The sequence below is a fragment of the Coregonus clupeaformis genome, chromosome 5 (assembly GCF_020615455.1).
Source record: "Coregonus clupeaformis isolate EN_2021a chromosome 5, ASM2061545v1, whole genome shotgun sequence".
NCBI lineage: Eukaryota > Metazoa > Chordata > Actinopteri > Salmoniformes > Salmonidae > Coregonus > Coregonus clupeaformis.
The window spans coordinates 38,042,574-38,060,073 of NC_059196.1; the positions used below are offsets into that span (position 1 = coordinate 38,042,574).

Below are 17,500 nucleotides of genomic sequence, written 5' to 3' on the forward strand. Positions count from 1 at the left end.
CCAGTTAACAGGCACATAGCTGCAGCCCAGTTAACAGACCCATAGCTGCAGCCCAGTTAACAGACCCATAGCTGCAGCCCAGTTAACAGACCCATAGCTGCAGCCCAGTTAACAGGCCCATAGCTGCAGCCCAGTTAACAGGCACATAGCTGCAGCCCAGTTAACAGACCCATAGCTGCAGCCCAGTTAACAGGCACATAGCTGCAGCCCAGTTAACAGACCCATAGCTGCAGCCCAGTTAACAGGCACATAGCTGCAGCCCAGTTAACAGACCCATAGCTGCAGCCCAGTTAACAGACCCATAGCTGCAGCCCAGTTAACAGACACATAGCTGCAGCCCAGTTAACAGACCCATAGCTGCAGCCCAGTTAACAGACCCATAGCTGCAGCCCAGTTAACAGGCACATAGCTGCAGCCCAGTTAACAGACCCATAGCTGCAGCCCAGTTAACAGACCCATAGCTGCAGCCCAGTTAACAGACCCATAGCTGCAGCCCAGTTAACAGACCCATAGCTGCAGCCCAGTTAACAGACCCATAGCTGCAGCCCAGTTAACAGGCCCATAGCTGCAGCCCAGTTAACAGACCCATAGCTGCAGCCCAGTTAACAGACCCATAGCTGCAGCCCAGTTAACAGACCCATAGCTGCAGCCCAGTTAACAGACCCATAGCTGCAGCCCAGTTAACAGACCCATAGCTGCAGCCCAGTTAACAGACCCATAGCTGCAGCCCAGTTAACAGGCACATAGCTGCAGGCCTGTATAGTTATGCTTGGAACCACAGCATCAAATATGTCACAGCAGTTTATTTAGCTAATTAATCACAGTATGTTCTGGTATCACGTCATCTCATGCGTGGGTCAACTCAAACACGCTTAGGTAACACGCTAAGCCCTCTGTATGCCTGTGTGTGTAAGCCCTGCATGTGGTCTCATTCAGTGGAAGTGTTTGTTCAGGTGAACATTGTCTTCTAAGGTCAAGGCCAGGAAGATTTCTGCAGACTGTTAATGGACATGACGGTCTAATGAGATGATAAGTGAATGGGACCTTCTGAAGGAACACTGAGAGGAGATGATTAGTGAATGGGGCCTTCTTAAAGAACCCTAACCCTAGCCATAACCCCAACCTTAACTTAATGTCCACACACCGGCTCAACCCTAACCCTAGCCATAACCCTAACCCCAACCCTAGCTTCATGTCCACACCCCGGTTCAACCCTAACCCTAGCCATAACCCTAACCCTAGTCATAACCCTAACCCTAGTCATAACCCTAACCCTAGTCATAACCCTAACCCTAGTCATAACCCTAACCCTAGTCATAACCATAACCCTATCCATAACCATAACCATAACCCTAGTCATAACCCTAACCCTAGCCATAACCATAACCCTAACCCTAGTCATAACCCTAACCCTAGTCATAACCCTAACCCCAACTCTAACCCTAATCTTGGTTGATCATACTTTTATCATACTTTTTGGGGACCTTTAAGGTGCTGGAACAGGATCCCGGCTCCGGCTCAATTTAACCACTGGTCAATACTGAGTCACACTTCACCTCTCCACCATCATAGCTGACGTCTGGTGAGCGTTCTGGTACAAAATGGCCTCACCCAGGTGGAGGTAGGTGTTACACATGTTGAAACCTAACTGTTCTGGAGGTTTCCGCTGAGGTCATCCAGTCCATTCCTCTCAACGATAAAACCTGAGTGATTGATGGAGAGAGAGACACGATACCTAGTGATTATATGAATCCCAACACCTTGTGAAGAGGAGTGCGGTATGTTGTAGCCCTCTGCATCCTTTTGGAATGACTCTCTCCTCTCTGGCTTTACAATAAACTTGAGAGGGGAAAAGCTTAGAACTACAGTTAGTTAGCTAGCCCTCACACCCTGTCCTGGTGCCCCACTCTCTCTAGCCTCCTCTCTCTCTCCTTCCCCCCCTCAACAAACTCTCCAACTTCCTCTCTCCCTCTCTACCTCCCTCCCTCCCTTCCTCCCTCTCTACCTCAACAAACTCTCTCCAGCCTCCTCTCTCTCTCTCTCCCTCCCTCCCTCCCTCGCTACCTCAACAAACTAGCTGTTGTGTTTCATTATTCATTGTCATGTTTCCCTAGAAGTTATGAAAAGGCAAAACCCCACCGTGGGGTTTGACAGGATAAATGCGGATTCGCAGCAGGATTCTGCTCTTTCTGGGAGACACACACACACACACACACACACACACACACACACACACACACACACACACACACACACACACACACACACACACACACACACACACACACACACACACACACACACACACACACACACACACACACACACATACACTTACACACATACACTTACACACACACACACACACACAAACACACACACACACTTACACACACACACGCAAACACACACACACACACTTCCCAGGAGAGGCAGAATGATTTGGCCCTTCAGCTCCAATCACTCCTCTGTTATTGTTCCGACAATCCTCCAAACCGATCCTCTGCAGCAGTAGCATGTGTGTGTCCTATGTGTGTGTGGTGTGTGTCCTGTGTGTGTGTGTGGTGTGTGTCCTATGTGTGTGTGGTGTGTGTGGTGTGTGTGTGTATGTGTGTGTGTGTGTGTGTGTGGTGTGTGTCCTATGTGTGTGTGGTGTGTGTGGTGTGTGTGTGTGTGTGTGTGTGTGTGTGTGTGTGTGTGTGTGTGTGTGTGTGTGTGTGTGTGTGTGTGTGTGTGTGTGTGTGTGTGTGTTGGTTTTCATGTTAAATGTTTCTGGGCAGGAGAAACGTGTAATGCTCCAGTTAGGAGCCAGAGAGGGTTTAAATAAAGCAACCTGTTTTACTTCCTCCTTTTCTGTATTTTGCTTGTTCTGTCTCCCTGCCTCCTGATTGGAGCAGCACACTGATTCCTCTGCTCCCTCTGCAGATGAGATCTGGCACAAAATGTCCTCCACTCTCTTAATGTAAAGGCCCAGAAGTGTGTGTGTGTGTGTGTGCCTGCTGAATACGACACTGAATCTGATATTCCACTCTCCTCTCTTCTCCGTGTGGATCTCAGGAAAACTGGGCATCCCACTGAATCTCCTACTTCTCTCTGAAATGTCCGCCAGGATGTGTTTACGTTTGTTTATGAGGGTGTGTGCGACCATTGGCATGTAACCTCTAGCCAGGGGTAGAGGGTAATTGCCTCATTTAAAGGGATGATTACAGGGATATGGGGATGGTTATGCTGTTTAAAGGTGAGGCAGATTGACAGAGATTGGGTGACTGGGAAGCCAGTGGATGTTGCACAATGGCAGGAAGATGAATGTAATGGCGTGCGTGCATGTGAGTGTGTGTTAACAGGAGTGGGGCACAGGGTACTGCCCTACCATCAACCAGTAGGCCTTAGTGGAGGCATTTCCCAGAATCACTGCTTGTTTTCCACTGGGTAAGAGAGTGAGGAAAGACAGGGCACTGTGGTTTGGTTGGCAGTTGACAGTTGAAATCCTTTTGGAAGGAATGAAAAATACCTAAAAACAGAAGAATTTCTTGGTAGCCACCATATTTTAGTAGTGTGTGTGAATGTGTGTGTGCGTGTATGTATGTGTGTGTGCGTGCATGTATGTGTGTGTTTACGTGTGTGTGTGTGTTTGAGAGAGTGAGAGGGGAGCCCCCACAACCCATGGCTCACGCACACGAAGTCATGACATATTTTAGATTTTCCTTAATTTCCCTCAATTGTAGTTAAACAGGCTTAAACGGCCACTTAGGGAGAGACTGGGACCCCTTCACACCCTGTCCTGGTGCCACCTCGTGTAACCCCACTCACACTCTCCAGCCTACTCTCTCTATCCTTCTGTCCCTCTCTACCTCAACACAATCTCCAATCTCCTCTCTCTATCCTTCAGTCCCTCTCTACTTCAACAAACTCTCCAATCTCCTCTCTCTATCCTTCAGTCACTCTCTACCTCAGCAAACTCTCCAACCTCCTCTCGCTATCCTTCAGTCCCTCTCTACCTCAGCAAACTCTCCAACCTCCTCTCCTTCTCTCCTCTCCTTCTCTCCTCTCTTCCCCTCCTCTCCTTCTCTCCTCTCTTCCTCTCCTATCTTCCCCTCCTCTCCTTCTCTTCTCTCCTTCTCTCCTCTCTTCCCCTCCTCTCCTTCTCTCCTTCTCTCCTCTCTTCCTCTCCTATCTTCCCCTCCTCTCCTTCTCTCCTCTCCTTCTCTTCTCTCCTTACCCTCCTCTCCTTCTCTCCTCTCCTTCTCTCCTCTACTTCTCGCCTCTCCTCTCTTCCTCTCCTCTCTTCTCCTCCTCTCCTTCCCCTCCTCTCCTCCTCCTCTCTTCCTCTCCTCTCTTCTCCTCCTCTCCTTCCCCTCCTCTCCTTCACTCCTCTCTTCCCCTCCTCTCCTTCTCTCCTCTCTTCCCCTCCGCTCCTTCTCTCCTCTCCTTCTCTCCTCTCCTCTCCTCTCTTCCTCTCCTCTCTTCCCCTTCTCTCCTCTCTTCCCCTCCTCTCATTCTCTCCTCTCCTTCTCTCCTCTACTTCTCTCCTCTCCTTCTCTCCTCTCTTCCTCTCCTCTCTTCCCCTCCTCTCCTTCTCTCCTCTCCTCCTCTCCTCTCCTTCTCTCCTCTCTTTCCCTCCTCTCCTTCTCTCCTCTCTTCCCCTCCTCTCCTTCTCTCCTCTCCTTCTGTCCTCTCTTCCCCTCCTTTCCTTCTGTCCTCTTCTTCCCCTCCTCTCCTTCTCTCCTCTCCTCCTCTCCTCTCCTTCTCTCCTCTCTTCCCCTCCTGTCCTTCTCTTCTCTCCTTATGTCCTCTCATCCCCTCCTCTCCTCCTCTCCCCTCCTTCTCTCCTCTCTTCCCCTCCTCTCCTTCTCTCCTCTCTTCCTCTCCTCTCCTTCTCTCCTCTCTTCCCCTCCTCCTCTTCTCTCCTCTCCTTCTCATCTTTCCTCCCCCTCCTCTCTTCTCTCCTTCCCCACCTCTCCTTCTCTCCTTCCCCACCTCTCCTTCTGTCCTCTCCTCCTCCCCTCTCCTTCTCTCCTCTCTTCCCCCCTTCTCCTCCTCTCCTCTCCTTCTCTCCTCTCTTCCCCTCCTCTCCTTCTCTCCTCTCTTCCCCTCCTCTCCTTTTCTCCTCTCCTTCTCTCCTCTCCTTCTCGCCTTTCCTTCCCCTCCTCTCTTCTCTCCTCTCTTCCCCTCCTCTCCTTCTCTCCTCTCATTCTCTCCTCTCTTCCTCTCCTCTCCTTCTCTCCTCCCTTCCCCTCCTCTCTTCCTCTTCTCTCCTTCTCTCCTCTCTTCCCCTCCTCTCCTTCTCTCCTCTCATTCTCTCCTCTCTTCCTATCCTCTCCTTCTCTCCTCTCTTCCCCTCCTCTCTTCCTCTTCTCTCCTTCTCTCCTCTCTTCCCCTCCTCTCCTTCTCTCTTCTCCTTCTCTCCTGTCCTTCTCTCCTCTCCTTCTCTCCTCGCCTTCCCCTACTCTCCTTCTCTCCTCTCTTCCCCTCCTCTTCTTCTCTCCTCTCCTTCTCGTCTTTCCTCCCCCTCCTCTCTTCTCTCCATCCCCTCCTCTCCTTCTCTCCTCTCCTTCACTCCTCTCCTTCTCTCCTTCCCCTCCTCTCTTCTCTCCTCTCTTCCCCACCTCTCCTTCTCTCCTCTCATTCTCTCCTCTTTTCCTCTCCTCTCCTTCTCTCCTCTCTTCCCCTCCTCTTCTTCTCTCCTTTCCTTCTTATCTTTCCTCCCCCTCCTCTCTTCTCTCCTTCCCCTCCTCTCCTTCTCTCCTCTCCTCCTCTCCTATCCTTCTCTCCTCTCTTCCCCTCCTCTCCTCCTCTCCTCTCCTTCTCTCCTCTCTTCCCCTCCTCTCCTTCTCTCCTCTCTTCCCCTCCTCTCCTTCTCTCCTCTCCTTCTCGCCTCTCCTTCCCCTCCTATCTTCTCTCCTCTCCTTCTTCTCCTCTCTTCTCTCCTCTCTTCCCCTCCTCTCCTCTCATTCTCTCCTCTCTTCCTCTCCTCTCCTTCTCTCCTCTCTTCCACTCCTCTCTTCCTCTTCCCTCCTTCTCTCCTCTCTTCCCCTCCTCTCCTTCTCTCCTCTTCTTCTCTCCTGTCCTTCTCTCCTCTCCTTCTCGCCTTTCCATCCCCTCCTCTCTTCTCTCCTCTCTTTCTTCTCCTCTCCTTCTCTCCTCTCATTCTCTCCTCTCCTCTCTTCCTCTCCTCTCTTCCTCTCCTCTCCTTCTCTCCTCTCATTCTCTCCTCCCTTCCCCTCCTCTCCTTCCCCTCCTCTCTTCCCCTCCTCTCATTCTCTCCTCTCCTCTCTTCCTCTCCTCTCCTTCCCCTCCTCTCATTCCCCTCCTCTCTTCCCCTCCTCTCCTTCTCTCCTTTCCTTCTCTCCTCTCCTTCTCTCATCTCCTTCCCCTCCTCTCTTCCCATCCTCTCTTCCCATCCTCTCCTTCTCTCCTCTCTTCCCCTCCTATTAAAACACTGTAACAGCCTATTAGCACGCTGGGTAGCAGCCAGCGCTACGTTCCACTGAGTTTGCTAATAAGTGTCGACACTAACCAGATATTTTAATAGTGAGTTTGAAAGAGGGCTATGAAATGACCTGCCTGTTAAATGTGGTATGTTGTCTGTTAATTGTGGTATGTTGTCTGTTAAATGTGGTATGTTGTCTGTTAAATGTGGTATGTTGTCTGTTAAATGTGGTATGTTGTCTGTTAAATGTGGTATGTTTTCTGTTAAATGTGGTATGTGGTATGTTGTCTGTTAAATGTGGTATGTTGTCTGTTAAATGTGGTATGTTGTCTGTTAAATGTGGTATGTTGTCTGTTAAATGTGGTATGTTGTCTGTTAAATGTGGTAATGTTGTCTGTTAAATGGGGTATGTTGTCTGTTAAATGGGGTATGTTGTCTGTTAAATGTGGTATGTTGTCTGTTAAATGTGGTATGTCGTGTACTGTAATATGCTGATGCAGGCTAGCACTATATAAGGGCATGTCATAGTGGAAATATTTCAGGCACCAGTAGGTGAAGGTGTTAGCTGTTTCCTGTAGTGTGGTCAGGCACCAGCAGGTGACGGTGTTAGCTGTTTCCTGTAGTGTGGTCAGGCACCAGCAGGTGAAGGTGTTAGCTGTTTCCTGTAGTGTGGTCAGGCACCAGCAGGTGACGGTGTTAGCTGATTCCTGTAGTGTGGTCAGGCACCAACAGGTGAAGGCGTTAGCTGTTTCCTTTTGTGTGGTCAAGTCTAGTTGATACATAAGGTGCTAAATCTGCTGTTCTGATAGCTTGCTGAAAACCTGCATTCACTGGTATCTAGCATTCTGCACCACCAAGCAGCTATACTGGGTTTAATGTTCCCTTAAACAGGCATTTTCCAACAGGGCAGCACTTGTCTATCAGTCAGTATTATTTCAAGGTGACTGTATGGACAGATTTTCTATGGGATTAAGGTCTGGAGACTGGCAAGGCCACTCCAGGACCTTAATGTGCTTCTTCTTGAGCCACTCCTTTGTTGCCTTGGCCGTGTGTTTTGGGTCATTGTCATGCTGGAATACCCATCCACGACCCATTTTCAATGCTCTGGCTGAGGGAAGGAGGTTCTCACCCAAGATTTGACGGTACATGGCCCCGTCCATCGTCCCTTTGATGCGGTGAAGTTGTCCTGTCCCCTTAGCAGAAAAACACCCCCAACGCATAATGTTTCCACCTCCATGTTTGACGGTGGAGATGGTGTTCTTGGGGTCATAGGCAGCATTCCTCCTCCTCCAAACACGGCGAGTTGAGTTGATGCCAAAGAGCTCGATTTTGGTCTCATCTGACCACAACACTTTCACCCAGTTCTCCTCTGAATCATTCAGATGTTCATTGGCAAACTTCAGACGGGCCTGTATATGTGCTTTCTTGAGCAGGGGGATCTTGCGGGCGCTGCAGGATTTCAGTCCTTCACGGCGTAGTGTGTTACCAATTGTTTTCTTGGTGACTATGGTCCCAGCTGCCTTGAGATCATTGACAAGATCCTCCCGTGTAGTTCTGGTCTGATTCCTCACCGTTATCATGATCATTGCAACTCCACGAGATGAGATCTTGCATGGAGCCCCAGGCCGAGGGAGATTGACAGTTCTTTTGTGTTTCTTCCATTTGCGAATAATCGCACCAACTGTTGTCACCTTCTCACCAAGCTGCTTGGCGATGGTCTTGTAGCCCATTCCAGCCATGTGTAGGTCTACAATTTTGTCCCTGACATCCTTGGAGAGCTCTTTGGTCTTGGCCATGTTGGAGAGTTTGGAATCTGATTGATTGATTGCTTCTGTGGACAGGTGTCTTTTATACAGGTAACAAGCTGAGATTAGGAGCACTCCCTTTAAGAGTGTGCTCCTAATCTCAGCTTGTTACCTGTATAAAAGACACCTGGGAGCCAGAAATCTTTCTGATTGAGATGGGGTCAAATACTTATTTCCCTCATTAAAATGCAAATCAATTTATAACATTTTTGACATGCGTTTTTCTGAATTTTTTGTTGTTATTCTGTCTCTCACTGTTCAAATAAACCTACCATTAAAATTAGAGACTGATCATTTCTTTGTCAGTGGACAAACATACAAAATCAGCAGGGGATCAAAAACTTTTTTCCCTCACTGTAGCTAAAGCATTGCTCTTTCCTTGGCTAAAATATTAATGTTAGTGATGGGTACTTGGCTGTGACAAGACGATGCAATTCTTCTGTTGAAGGCTTCATCATTTAGCTTACTGGCGTAGGTTGGCATCTGAGGTAGCCTAGTGACGGGCTACAACTGGAGCAGGGGAGGGTGGAAATTACAATTTCTTATACAGTTGAAGTCGGAAGTTTACATACACTTACGTCATTAAAACTCGTTTTTCAACCACTCCACAAATGTCTTGTTAACAAACTATAGTTTTGGCAAGTCGGTTAGGACATCTACAATGTGCATGACACAAGTAATTTTTCCAACAATTGTTTACAGACAGATTATTTCACTTATAATTCGCTGTATCACAATTCCAGTGGGTCAGAAGTTTACATACACTAAGTTGACTGTACCTTTAAACAGCTTGGAAAATTCCAGAAAATAATGTCATGGCTTTAGAAGCTTCTGATAGGCTAATTGACATAATTTGAGTCAATTGGAGGTGTACCTGTGGATGTATTTCAAGGCCTACCTTCAAACTCAGTGCCTCTTTGCTTGATATCATGGGAAAATCAAAATAAATCAGCCTAGACCTCAGACAAAAAATTGTAGACCTCCACAAGTCTGGTTCATCCTTGGGAGCAATTTCCAAACGCCTGAAGGTACCACGTTCATCTGTACAAACAATAGTATGCAAGTATAAACACCATGGGACAACGCAGCCGTCATACCGCTTAGGAAGGAGACGCGTTCTGTCTCCTAGAGATGAACGTACTTTGATGCGAAAAGTGCAAATCAACCCCAGAACAACAGCAAAGGACCTTGTGAAGATGCTGGAGGAAACAGGTACAGAAGTATCTATATCCACAATAAAACGAGTCCTATATCGACATAACCTGAAAGTCTGCTCAGCAAGGAAGACGCCACTGCTCCAAAACCACCATAAAAAAGACAGACTACGGTTTGCAACTGCACATGGGGACAAAGATCATACTTTTTGGAGAAATGTCCTCTGGTCTGATGAAACAAAAATATAACTGTTTGGCCATCGTTATGTTTGGAGGAAAAAGGGGGTCGCTTGCAAGCCGAAGAACACCATCCCAACCGTGAAGCACGGGGGTGGCAGCATCATGCTGTGGGGGTGCTTTGCTGCAGGAGGGACTGGTGCACTTCACAAAATAGATGGCATCATGAGGAAGTAAAATTATGTGGAAATATTGAAGCAACATCTCAAGACATCAGTCAGGAAATTAAAGCTTGGTCGCAAGTGGGTCTTCCAAATGGACAATGACCCCAAGCATACTTCCAAAGTTGTGGCAAAATGGCTTAAGGACAACAAAGTCAAGGTATTGCAGTGACCATCACAAAGCCCTGACCTCAATCCTATCGAAAATGTGTGGGCAGAACTGAAAAAGCGTGTTTGAGCAAGGAGGCCTACAAACCTGACTCAGTTACACCAGCTCTGTCAGGAGGAATGGGCCAAAATTCACCCAACTTATTGTGGGAAGCTTGTGGAAGGCTACCCGAAACGTTTGACCCAAGTTAAACAATTTAAAGGCAATGCTACCAAAACTAATTGTGTGTATGTAAACTTCTGACCCACTAGGAATGTGATGAAAGAAATAAAAGCTGAAATAAATCATTCTCTCTACTATTATTCTGACATTTCACATTCTTAAAATAAAGTGGTGATCCTAACTGACCTAAGACAGGGAATATTTACTAGGATTAATTGTCAGGTAATTGTGAAAAACAGAATTTAAATGTATTTGGCTAAGGTGTATGTAAACTTCCGACTTCAACTGTATACTGCCCTTATATACTGTACACCCATCATAACCCTTCTCCTCTCCCTCTCACTCCCTCTCTCTCCCCCTCTCTCTCCTTCTCTCTCCCTCTCTCTCTCTCCCCGTCTCTTCCTCTCTCTCTCTCCTCTCTCCTTCTCTCTCTCCCTCTCTCTCTCTCCCTCTCTCCCCCTCCCCTCTCTCTCTCCCTCTCTCTCTCCCCGTCTCTTCCTCTCTCTCTCTCCTCTCTCCCTCTCTCTCTCCCTCTCTCTCTCTCCTATCTCTCTCTCTCTCTCTCCCTCTCTCTCTCCCCCTCTCTCTCCTTCTCTCTCCCTCTCTCTCTCCTCGTCTCTTCCTCTCTCTCTCTCTCTCTCTCTCTCTCCTCTCTCCCTATCTCTCTCTCCCTCTCTCTCTCTCCCCCTCTCCCCCTCCCCTCTCTCCGCCAGTGTCAGGCCCGTAGCTCCCTGGTGTACCTGGTGTCTCTGCTGGGGACTATGGAGCACAGTTTCCACCACACTCTGCTGCTGGAGATCAGAGCCCTGACTGACAGATACACCTCCATCCTGGGAGGCTGTGCCAAAGACATCTACAGGATGAGTAACAGCTTCACCTCTATAGCCAGACTACTGGGGAGAAGACTGGAGACAGACACTACTATCAACTGCAGGTAAGGTACGCACACACACACACGCACACACACACTTCCTTTGCCAGACTATTTTAAGAAAATGTGTAGATAGGCTCCTCAAAAAAACTGTACACAAACTCAGCCGACCCCATGGGAGCATGTCCGTAGGGAAATGGGCCACCAAATGGAACGTGTGGCACTGCAACAATTCACCACTTCTTTTAGCATCCGTAAAACATTGATTTCACGCTTTTCTGTCATTTATGATCTTAAATCACAGCTTCTCGTTTAATTGGGGTTCTAACAAGAATAGTTTGTGTTCCCACAGTAAAGTTTTTCCAGCCTGGAACAACATGTCTTCTGCTTAGATAACATAATTATGACTAATTGCTACTGCAATTGCAAGTCATGTCATTTTAAATGCCCGACTACGCTTACTCTAGGAATACTGTCCAGTGGAATGGTCATATATTTGCACTCTAGGAATGTGTCCTAGCAAAAAAAGATCAAAGGTTTCCAATGGAATGTATGTGATAAATAGAGGTGTTCAAATTAACACATGCCCATTTTACACAATCTAAGGAACACAAACACTATGTACACACATTTACAGCGCATTCAGAAAGTATTCAGACCCCTTGACTTTTTGTTACGTTACAGCCTTATTCTAAAATGGATTAAATTGTTTTTTTTCCCTCATCAATCTACACACAATACCCCATAATGACAAAGCAAAAACAGGTTTTTAGAGATTTCTGCAAATTATTTACGTAAGTATTCAGACCCTTTGCTATGAGACTCAAAATTGAGCTGGGTTCTGGGAATGGCACCACACACTGCCTGGTCCAGGAACATTATGTACGAGTGGCTTCCAGAGGCTTTGCTTGGGGTCTCTCTCTGGAAAAGAAAGACTATGAGAAATGTGGGAGGGTTTATAAGAAAAAGAACGGAGGAGATGAGGAGGGGGTAAAAACAAAGGGCATTTGAAAGTGTTCTGTCAGTGAACGAGTGGAGGGGTTGACATGGTAGGAGAGAGTGGCCTCTCCCCTGCTCTCTCTCTCTCTCTCTCTCTCTCCCTCTCTCTCCCTCTGTCTCTCTCTACTCTCTCTCTCTCTCTCTCTCTCTCTCTCTCTCTCTCTCTCTCTCTCTCTCTCTCTCTCTCTCTCTCTCTCTCTCTCTCTCTCTCTCTCTCTCTCTCTCTCTCTCTCTCTCTCTCTCTCCCTCTCTCTCTCTCTCTCCTTCTCTCTGTGTGTGTGTGTGAGAGAGAGAGAGTTTGCTACTTTACATCTCTTCCCCTCTCTCTGTATGTTTCAGGGTTGAAGAGGAATCAGAAGGCCCTCCTTCCCCTTGTATCTCAGAGGCCAGTGTGTGTGGGGGTGCAGGGGGTTGTGGAGGCGGGTCAGAGCAGCAACTGCAGGTGAAGATCCAGGCGTTTGAGGAGAAGATGGGGGATGAGGGGGGAGAGGGGGAGACAGAGGGTTGGCCAACTACACCCCAACGCAGATACAGCATGGGACAAGCCGCTAGAGAGGAACACAGAGAGATGAGATTTAACAGGTGAGTCTATAGCAACACCATACCTATGATATTTAACAGGTGAGTCTATAGCAACACCATACCTATGAGATTTAACAGGTGAGTCTATAGCAACACCATACCTATGATATTTAACAGGTGAGTCTATAGCAACACCAAACCTATGAGATTTAACAGGTGAGTCTATAGCAACACCATACCTATGAGATTTAACAGGTGAGTCTATAGCAACACCATACCTATGAGATTTAACAGGTGAGTCTATAGCAACACCATACCTATGAGATTTAACAGGTGAGTCTATAGCAACACCGTACGTATGAGATTTAACAGGTGAGTCTATAGCAACACCAAACCTATGAGATTTAACAGGTGAGTCTATAGCAACACCAAACCTATGAGATTTAACAGGTGAGTCTATAGCAACACCATACCTATGAGATTTAACAGGTGAGTCTATAGCAACACCATATCACTTCTAAATGTGTTGTATAAGCTGTGACAGTATATTACATCACCTTATGAATATGTTATTACACCATAACCGAGGTTGACGTGTGTGTGTGTGTGTGTGTGTGTGTGTGTGTGTGTGTGTGTGTGTGTGTGTGTGTGTGTGTGTGTGTGTGTGTGTGTGTGTGTGTGTGTGTGTGTGTGTGTGTGTGTGTGTGTGTGTGTGTGTGTGTGTGTGTGTGTGTGTGTGTGTGTGTGTGTGTGTGGGTGGGTGGGTGGGTGGGTGGGTGGGTGTGGTGTGTGTGTGTGTGTGTGTGTGTGTGTGTGTGTGTGTGTGTGTGTGTGTGTGTGTGTGTGTGTGTGTGTGTGTGTGTGTGTGTGTGTGTGTGTGTGTGTGTGTGTGTGTGTGTGTGTGTGTGTGTGTGTGTGTGTGTGTGTGTGTGTGTCTTCCTCAGGTCAAAGAGTCTGGCTCTGCATGCCGTGAGGTCACGTTCCGTCAACTCTGATAGTGGTCAGGACGGAGAAGGAGTGGAGCTAACATCTGACGCATTTCTCTCAGAGTCCCCACCAAATCGGCAAACAGAAGTGTTAGACACCTCTCCCACTGAGAGGGAACCTACCAATGAGAGTTCCCTGTCTCCCTCCACCCCTCCGGCCACACCCTGTGAGGAACAGAGGAATGGACAGGGAGAAGGGGAAGGAGGAAGAGGAGGGGGAAAGGGGGACACTGGAGAAGAGGACAAGCTGCACATCCACCTGAGGGACAACATGGAGAAGATCAAAGAGTTCTGTTCGGAGATGGTCCAACGGATCCCCATACCAGAACACTGTGTCATAGAAGGTACCCTGCTATTGCCAGCTCATTACACCTGATTTAAGACCAAATCCTTCTATGTTGAGCACTCATAACTTTAAATTGTCAGGAAAGTATGTCAGTAAAAAAAACAGAAAGTGAGGTACAGGTAACTGCCGAAATAAAGGAAACACCAACATAAAGGGTTCTATTTTAACAAACCCGGTAAATCTAAGCGCTGGCGCTAGTGTTCTGGAGTGAGTCAGAAATATGAGCGGAATTATGAGCGCCATAGCTGGCGGTGGCGCGAAAGGGCTGGGTTTTGATGAATAAACAAGTTCACTGGCCAATCAAGACGATGGATTAATACTGCGTGTGTTTGTCTCCAGTTCTGTAGGTTATTGACGGTCTTTGTGTTGTCATCAAATCCAAATGGGCTGGGGGCATCCTAGTCCATTGTGGATTGATACTATAGTTTATTAAATAGCATAGGCTACAGTATCGACTGATGGCAACAGTAAAAAAAAAGTGACATTGTTGTCAACATTTTTGTAATTCGCTTCAACGAGTATAGGCCTTTGAACATCACACTTCTCGTCAAATAAAAACACTAGGCTCCCGTTAATTGTATTGTGTTTGTGAGGCACGTTCTCAGTAAGCAACATATAGCCTAGGCCTACCGTTGATATGGAGTTATAGGACTGAACATTTTGAATGTGTTTGGAGGAACGTGTCTTCGGTAACCAGACAAGAGGCGCTCTTTGGAAATGGAGAGGGATACAGGCCAAATGGAGTATGCACTGCAGGTAGGCCTATGAGAATTGTGAATAATGCAAAAGCATGATGTCACAAGCCTCAGGAGTAGACCATTTAGAAACCTGTTATTGATAGGCTACTTGGCTAATGCATGGCCAGGATAAGACAGACACCAGACACATTGCTGTTGAACCAGCTTTCGTTATAGTAGTCTAAGGGTAGCCTACCAAGTGCTTGTTTTTGAATAAGACTAAATGGAAAACAAGCAATTGTTACAGGAAAATAACTGACATGTTTCTAAACATGAGTGTCACCGGATTATCTCCTCTCTTGTTCCATGATGGGCATATAGCCTAAATGGAGGGTGTTTTACACACATCCGGAATAATAACCTCATCTCTTGTTCCATGATGGGCATATAGCCTAAATGGAGGGTTTTTTACACACATCCGGAATAATAACCTCATCTCTTGTTCCGTGATGGGCATATAGCCTAAATGGAGGGTTTTTTACACACATCCGGAATAATAACCTCATCTCTTGTTCCATGATGGGCATATAGCCTAAATGGAGGGTTTTTTACACACATCCGGAATAATAACCTCATCTCTTGTTCCATGATGGGCATAAAGCCTAAATGGAGGGTTTTTTACACACATCCGGAATAATAACCTCATCTCTTGTTCCATGATGGGCATATAGCCTAAATGGAGGGTTTTTTACACACATCCGGAATAATAACCTCATCTCTTGTTCCATGATGGGCATATAGCCTAAATGGAGGGGTTTTTACACACATCCAGAATAATAACCTCATCTCTTGTTCCATGATGGGCATATAGCCTAAATGGAGGGGTTTTTACACACATCCAGAATAATAACCTCATCTCTTGTTCCATGATGGGCATATAGCCTAAATGGAGGGTTTTTACACACATCCAGAATAATAACCTCATCTCTTGTTCCATGATGGGCATATAGCCTAAATGGAGTTCTTTTTTTTTTACATACATCCAGAATAATAACAGGAGCTGGCTAAAATAAGGTACAATACATCAATAAAAAGGGGAGGTCTTCTCAATGTTCTGCTGCTCCCAAACTAGATACATCTTTGGTCATTAAGATTCATTTCAAAGCGGTCTCACGAGCCAAACCCTTTATCGATAGTCTTGACTACTTGGCGAATGAAAAAAAACTGCTTTCATTGAGAGGAGGGAAGGCTATGCATGGTTTTTAATCGATATAAACAAAATGGGCACAAAAAACACATATATCTTGTTCCATGTGCATATGGGAACTGTGCGTCACGGCTGGATAGGCTGCGCTTCCGTTGTCAAAATCCATGCCATAACCAATCGCGTTACCGCTAAGACCAGCTTTAAGTTGGTCTTAAATAACCCAACCAGCGCATACTGAAATTGCCACGTGCTCGTTTTTAAGGACACACCTCAGATATTGCCATCCCTCCCACCTCAGCGCAAGCGAGCGCATATAAGACAGGTTAGTTACCAATCCTGGCGCGAGGGTTCGAAGACAGAAGAGAGCGCCGGCTTTAACAGGTCGAAATTACAAACGAGCGTGAGTTTGACAAACGAGCCAGCCGAAATTAGAGCCTGAAGTGTCTTTAATAGGGCATTGGGCCTCAACTAGCCACCAGAACAGCTTCAATGTGCCTTGGTATAGATTCTACAAGTGTCTGGAACTATTACTGCAGGGATGCGACACCGTTCTTCCACGAGAAATTCCATCATTTGGTGTTTTGTTGATGGTGGTTGAAAACGCTGTCTCAGGCGCCGCTCCAGAATCTCCCATAAGTGTTCAAATTCTTTTGAGATCTGGTGACTGAGCACCTCCTTTCAATATACTTTGTAATCGTTATTTACTCATTTGTTTCCTTTATTTTGGCAGTTACCTGCATGTCTGAAAGATAGAGTCCCGGTAAAGGGTTTTTATTTAAGGTTAGGATTTGGCTCTAAATGATCAGTACAGGACATAATAATAATATGCCATTTAGCAGATGCTTTTATCCAAAGCGACTTACAGTCATGCGTGCATAATTATTATTATTTTTTTTTTGTGTATGGGTGGTCCCGGGGATCGAACCCACTACCTTGGCGTTACAAGCGCCGTGCTCTACCAGCTGAGCTACAGAGGACCACATGATGATTGATATCATGACCTGGTCAACTCACACATTATCTGATCAGTGATCATGATGATAATGGGGTTGATTGTTATGTAACACCGGAAGGTGAGGGAGAAACTGGAACCCAAACTAAGAGCCAAAAAAGTATTGCATACAGTGTTATTTTTTATTAATGAAATTAAGGAATGCGCAGGGCTGCAGTAAATGTTGTGGCGGGCCGGACTGGGTTGAACTTTTTAATGATGACTTACAGAGCAGTCTAACCAGAACCAGATGAGGGTTGGGGGTTCAAACTGTCTGCCGTGCCTTTTGGGGGTACAGACTCAGGGTCAGCAGTGCAGCCCCAAATAAAACGCCCTACACCCCTCACCCCTCACCCCTCACCCCTCTCCACTTTTCCCCAATCCAATCTACCCTGGTCCACTCCCTCCAACCCTAAAGTAGGCCACAGTGAGGCCCAGGTAACCCCCAGATAACAGTCCATATCTCTTCGCCCTGTAGAGCCCTGGGCTAACAGTCTCTCTCTAACCCCTGTAGAGCCCTGGGCTAGCAGTCCCTCTCTAACCCCTATAGAGCCCTGGGCTAACAGTCCCTCTCTAACCCCTGTAGAGCCCTGGGCTAGCAGTCCCTCTCTAACCCCTGTAGAGCCCTGGGCTAGCAGTCTCTCTCTAACCCCTGTAGAGCCCTGGGCTAGCAGTCCCTCTCTAACCCCTATAGAGCCCTGGGCTAACAGTCCCTCTCTAACCCCTGTAGAGCCCTGGGCTAGCAGTCTCTCTCTAACCCCTGTAGAGCCCTGGGCTAGCAGT

At 47.0% G+C, this 17,500-nt stretch overlaps 1 protein-coding gene across 1 annotated transcript in view; it reads left to right on the plus strand.

The window, feature by feature from the left end:
- The window catches only part of veph1 (ventricular zone expressed PH domain-containing 1), a 163,135-nt gene that overhangs the window by 86,542 nt on the left and 59,093 nt on the right, over positions 1-17,500 (plus strand). The window contains exons 7-9 of the mRNA XM_041876871.2: positions 10,832-11,052; positions 12,328-12,570; positions 13,455-13,840. Of these exons, the coding sequence (XP_041732805.1) occupies positions 10,832-11,052; positions 12,328-12,570; positions 13,455-13,840 (850 nt within the window). The remainder of the gene's footprint in view (positions 1-10,831; positions 11,053-12,327; positions 12,571-13,454; positions 13,841-17,500) is intronic.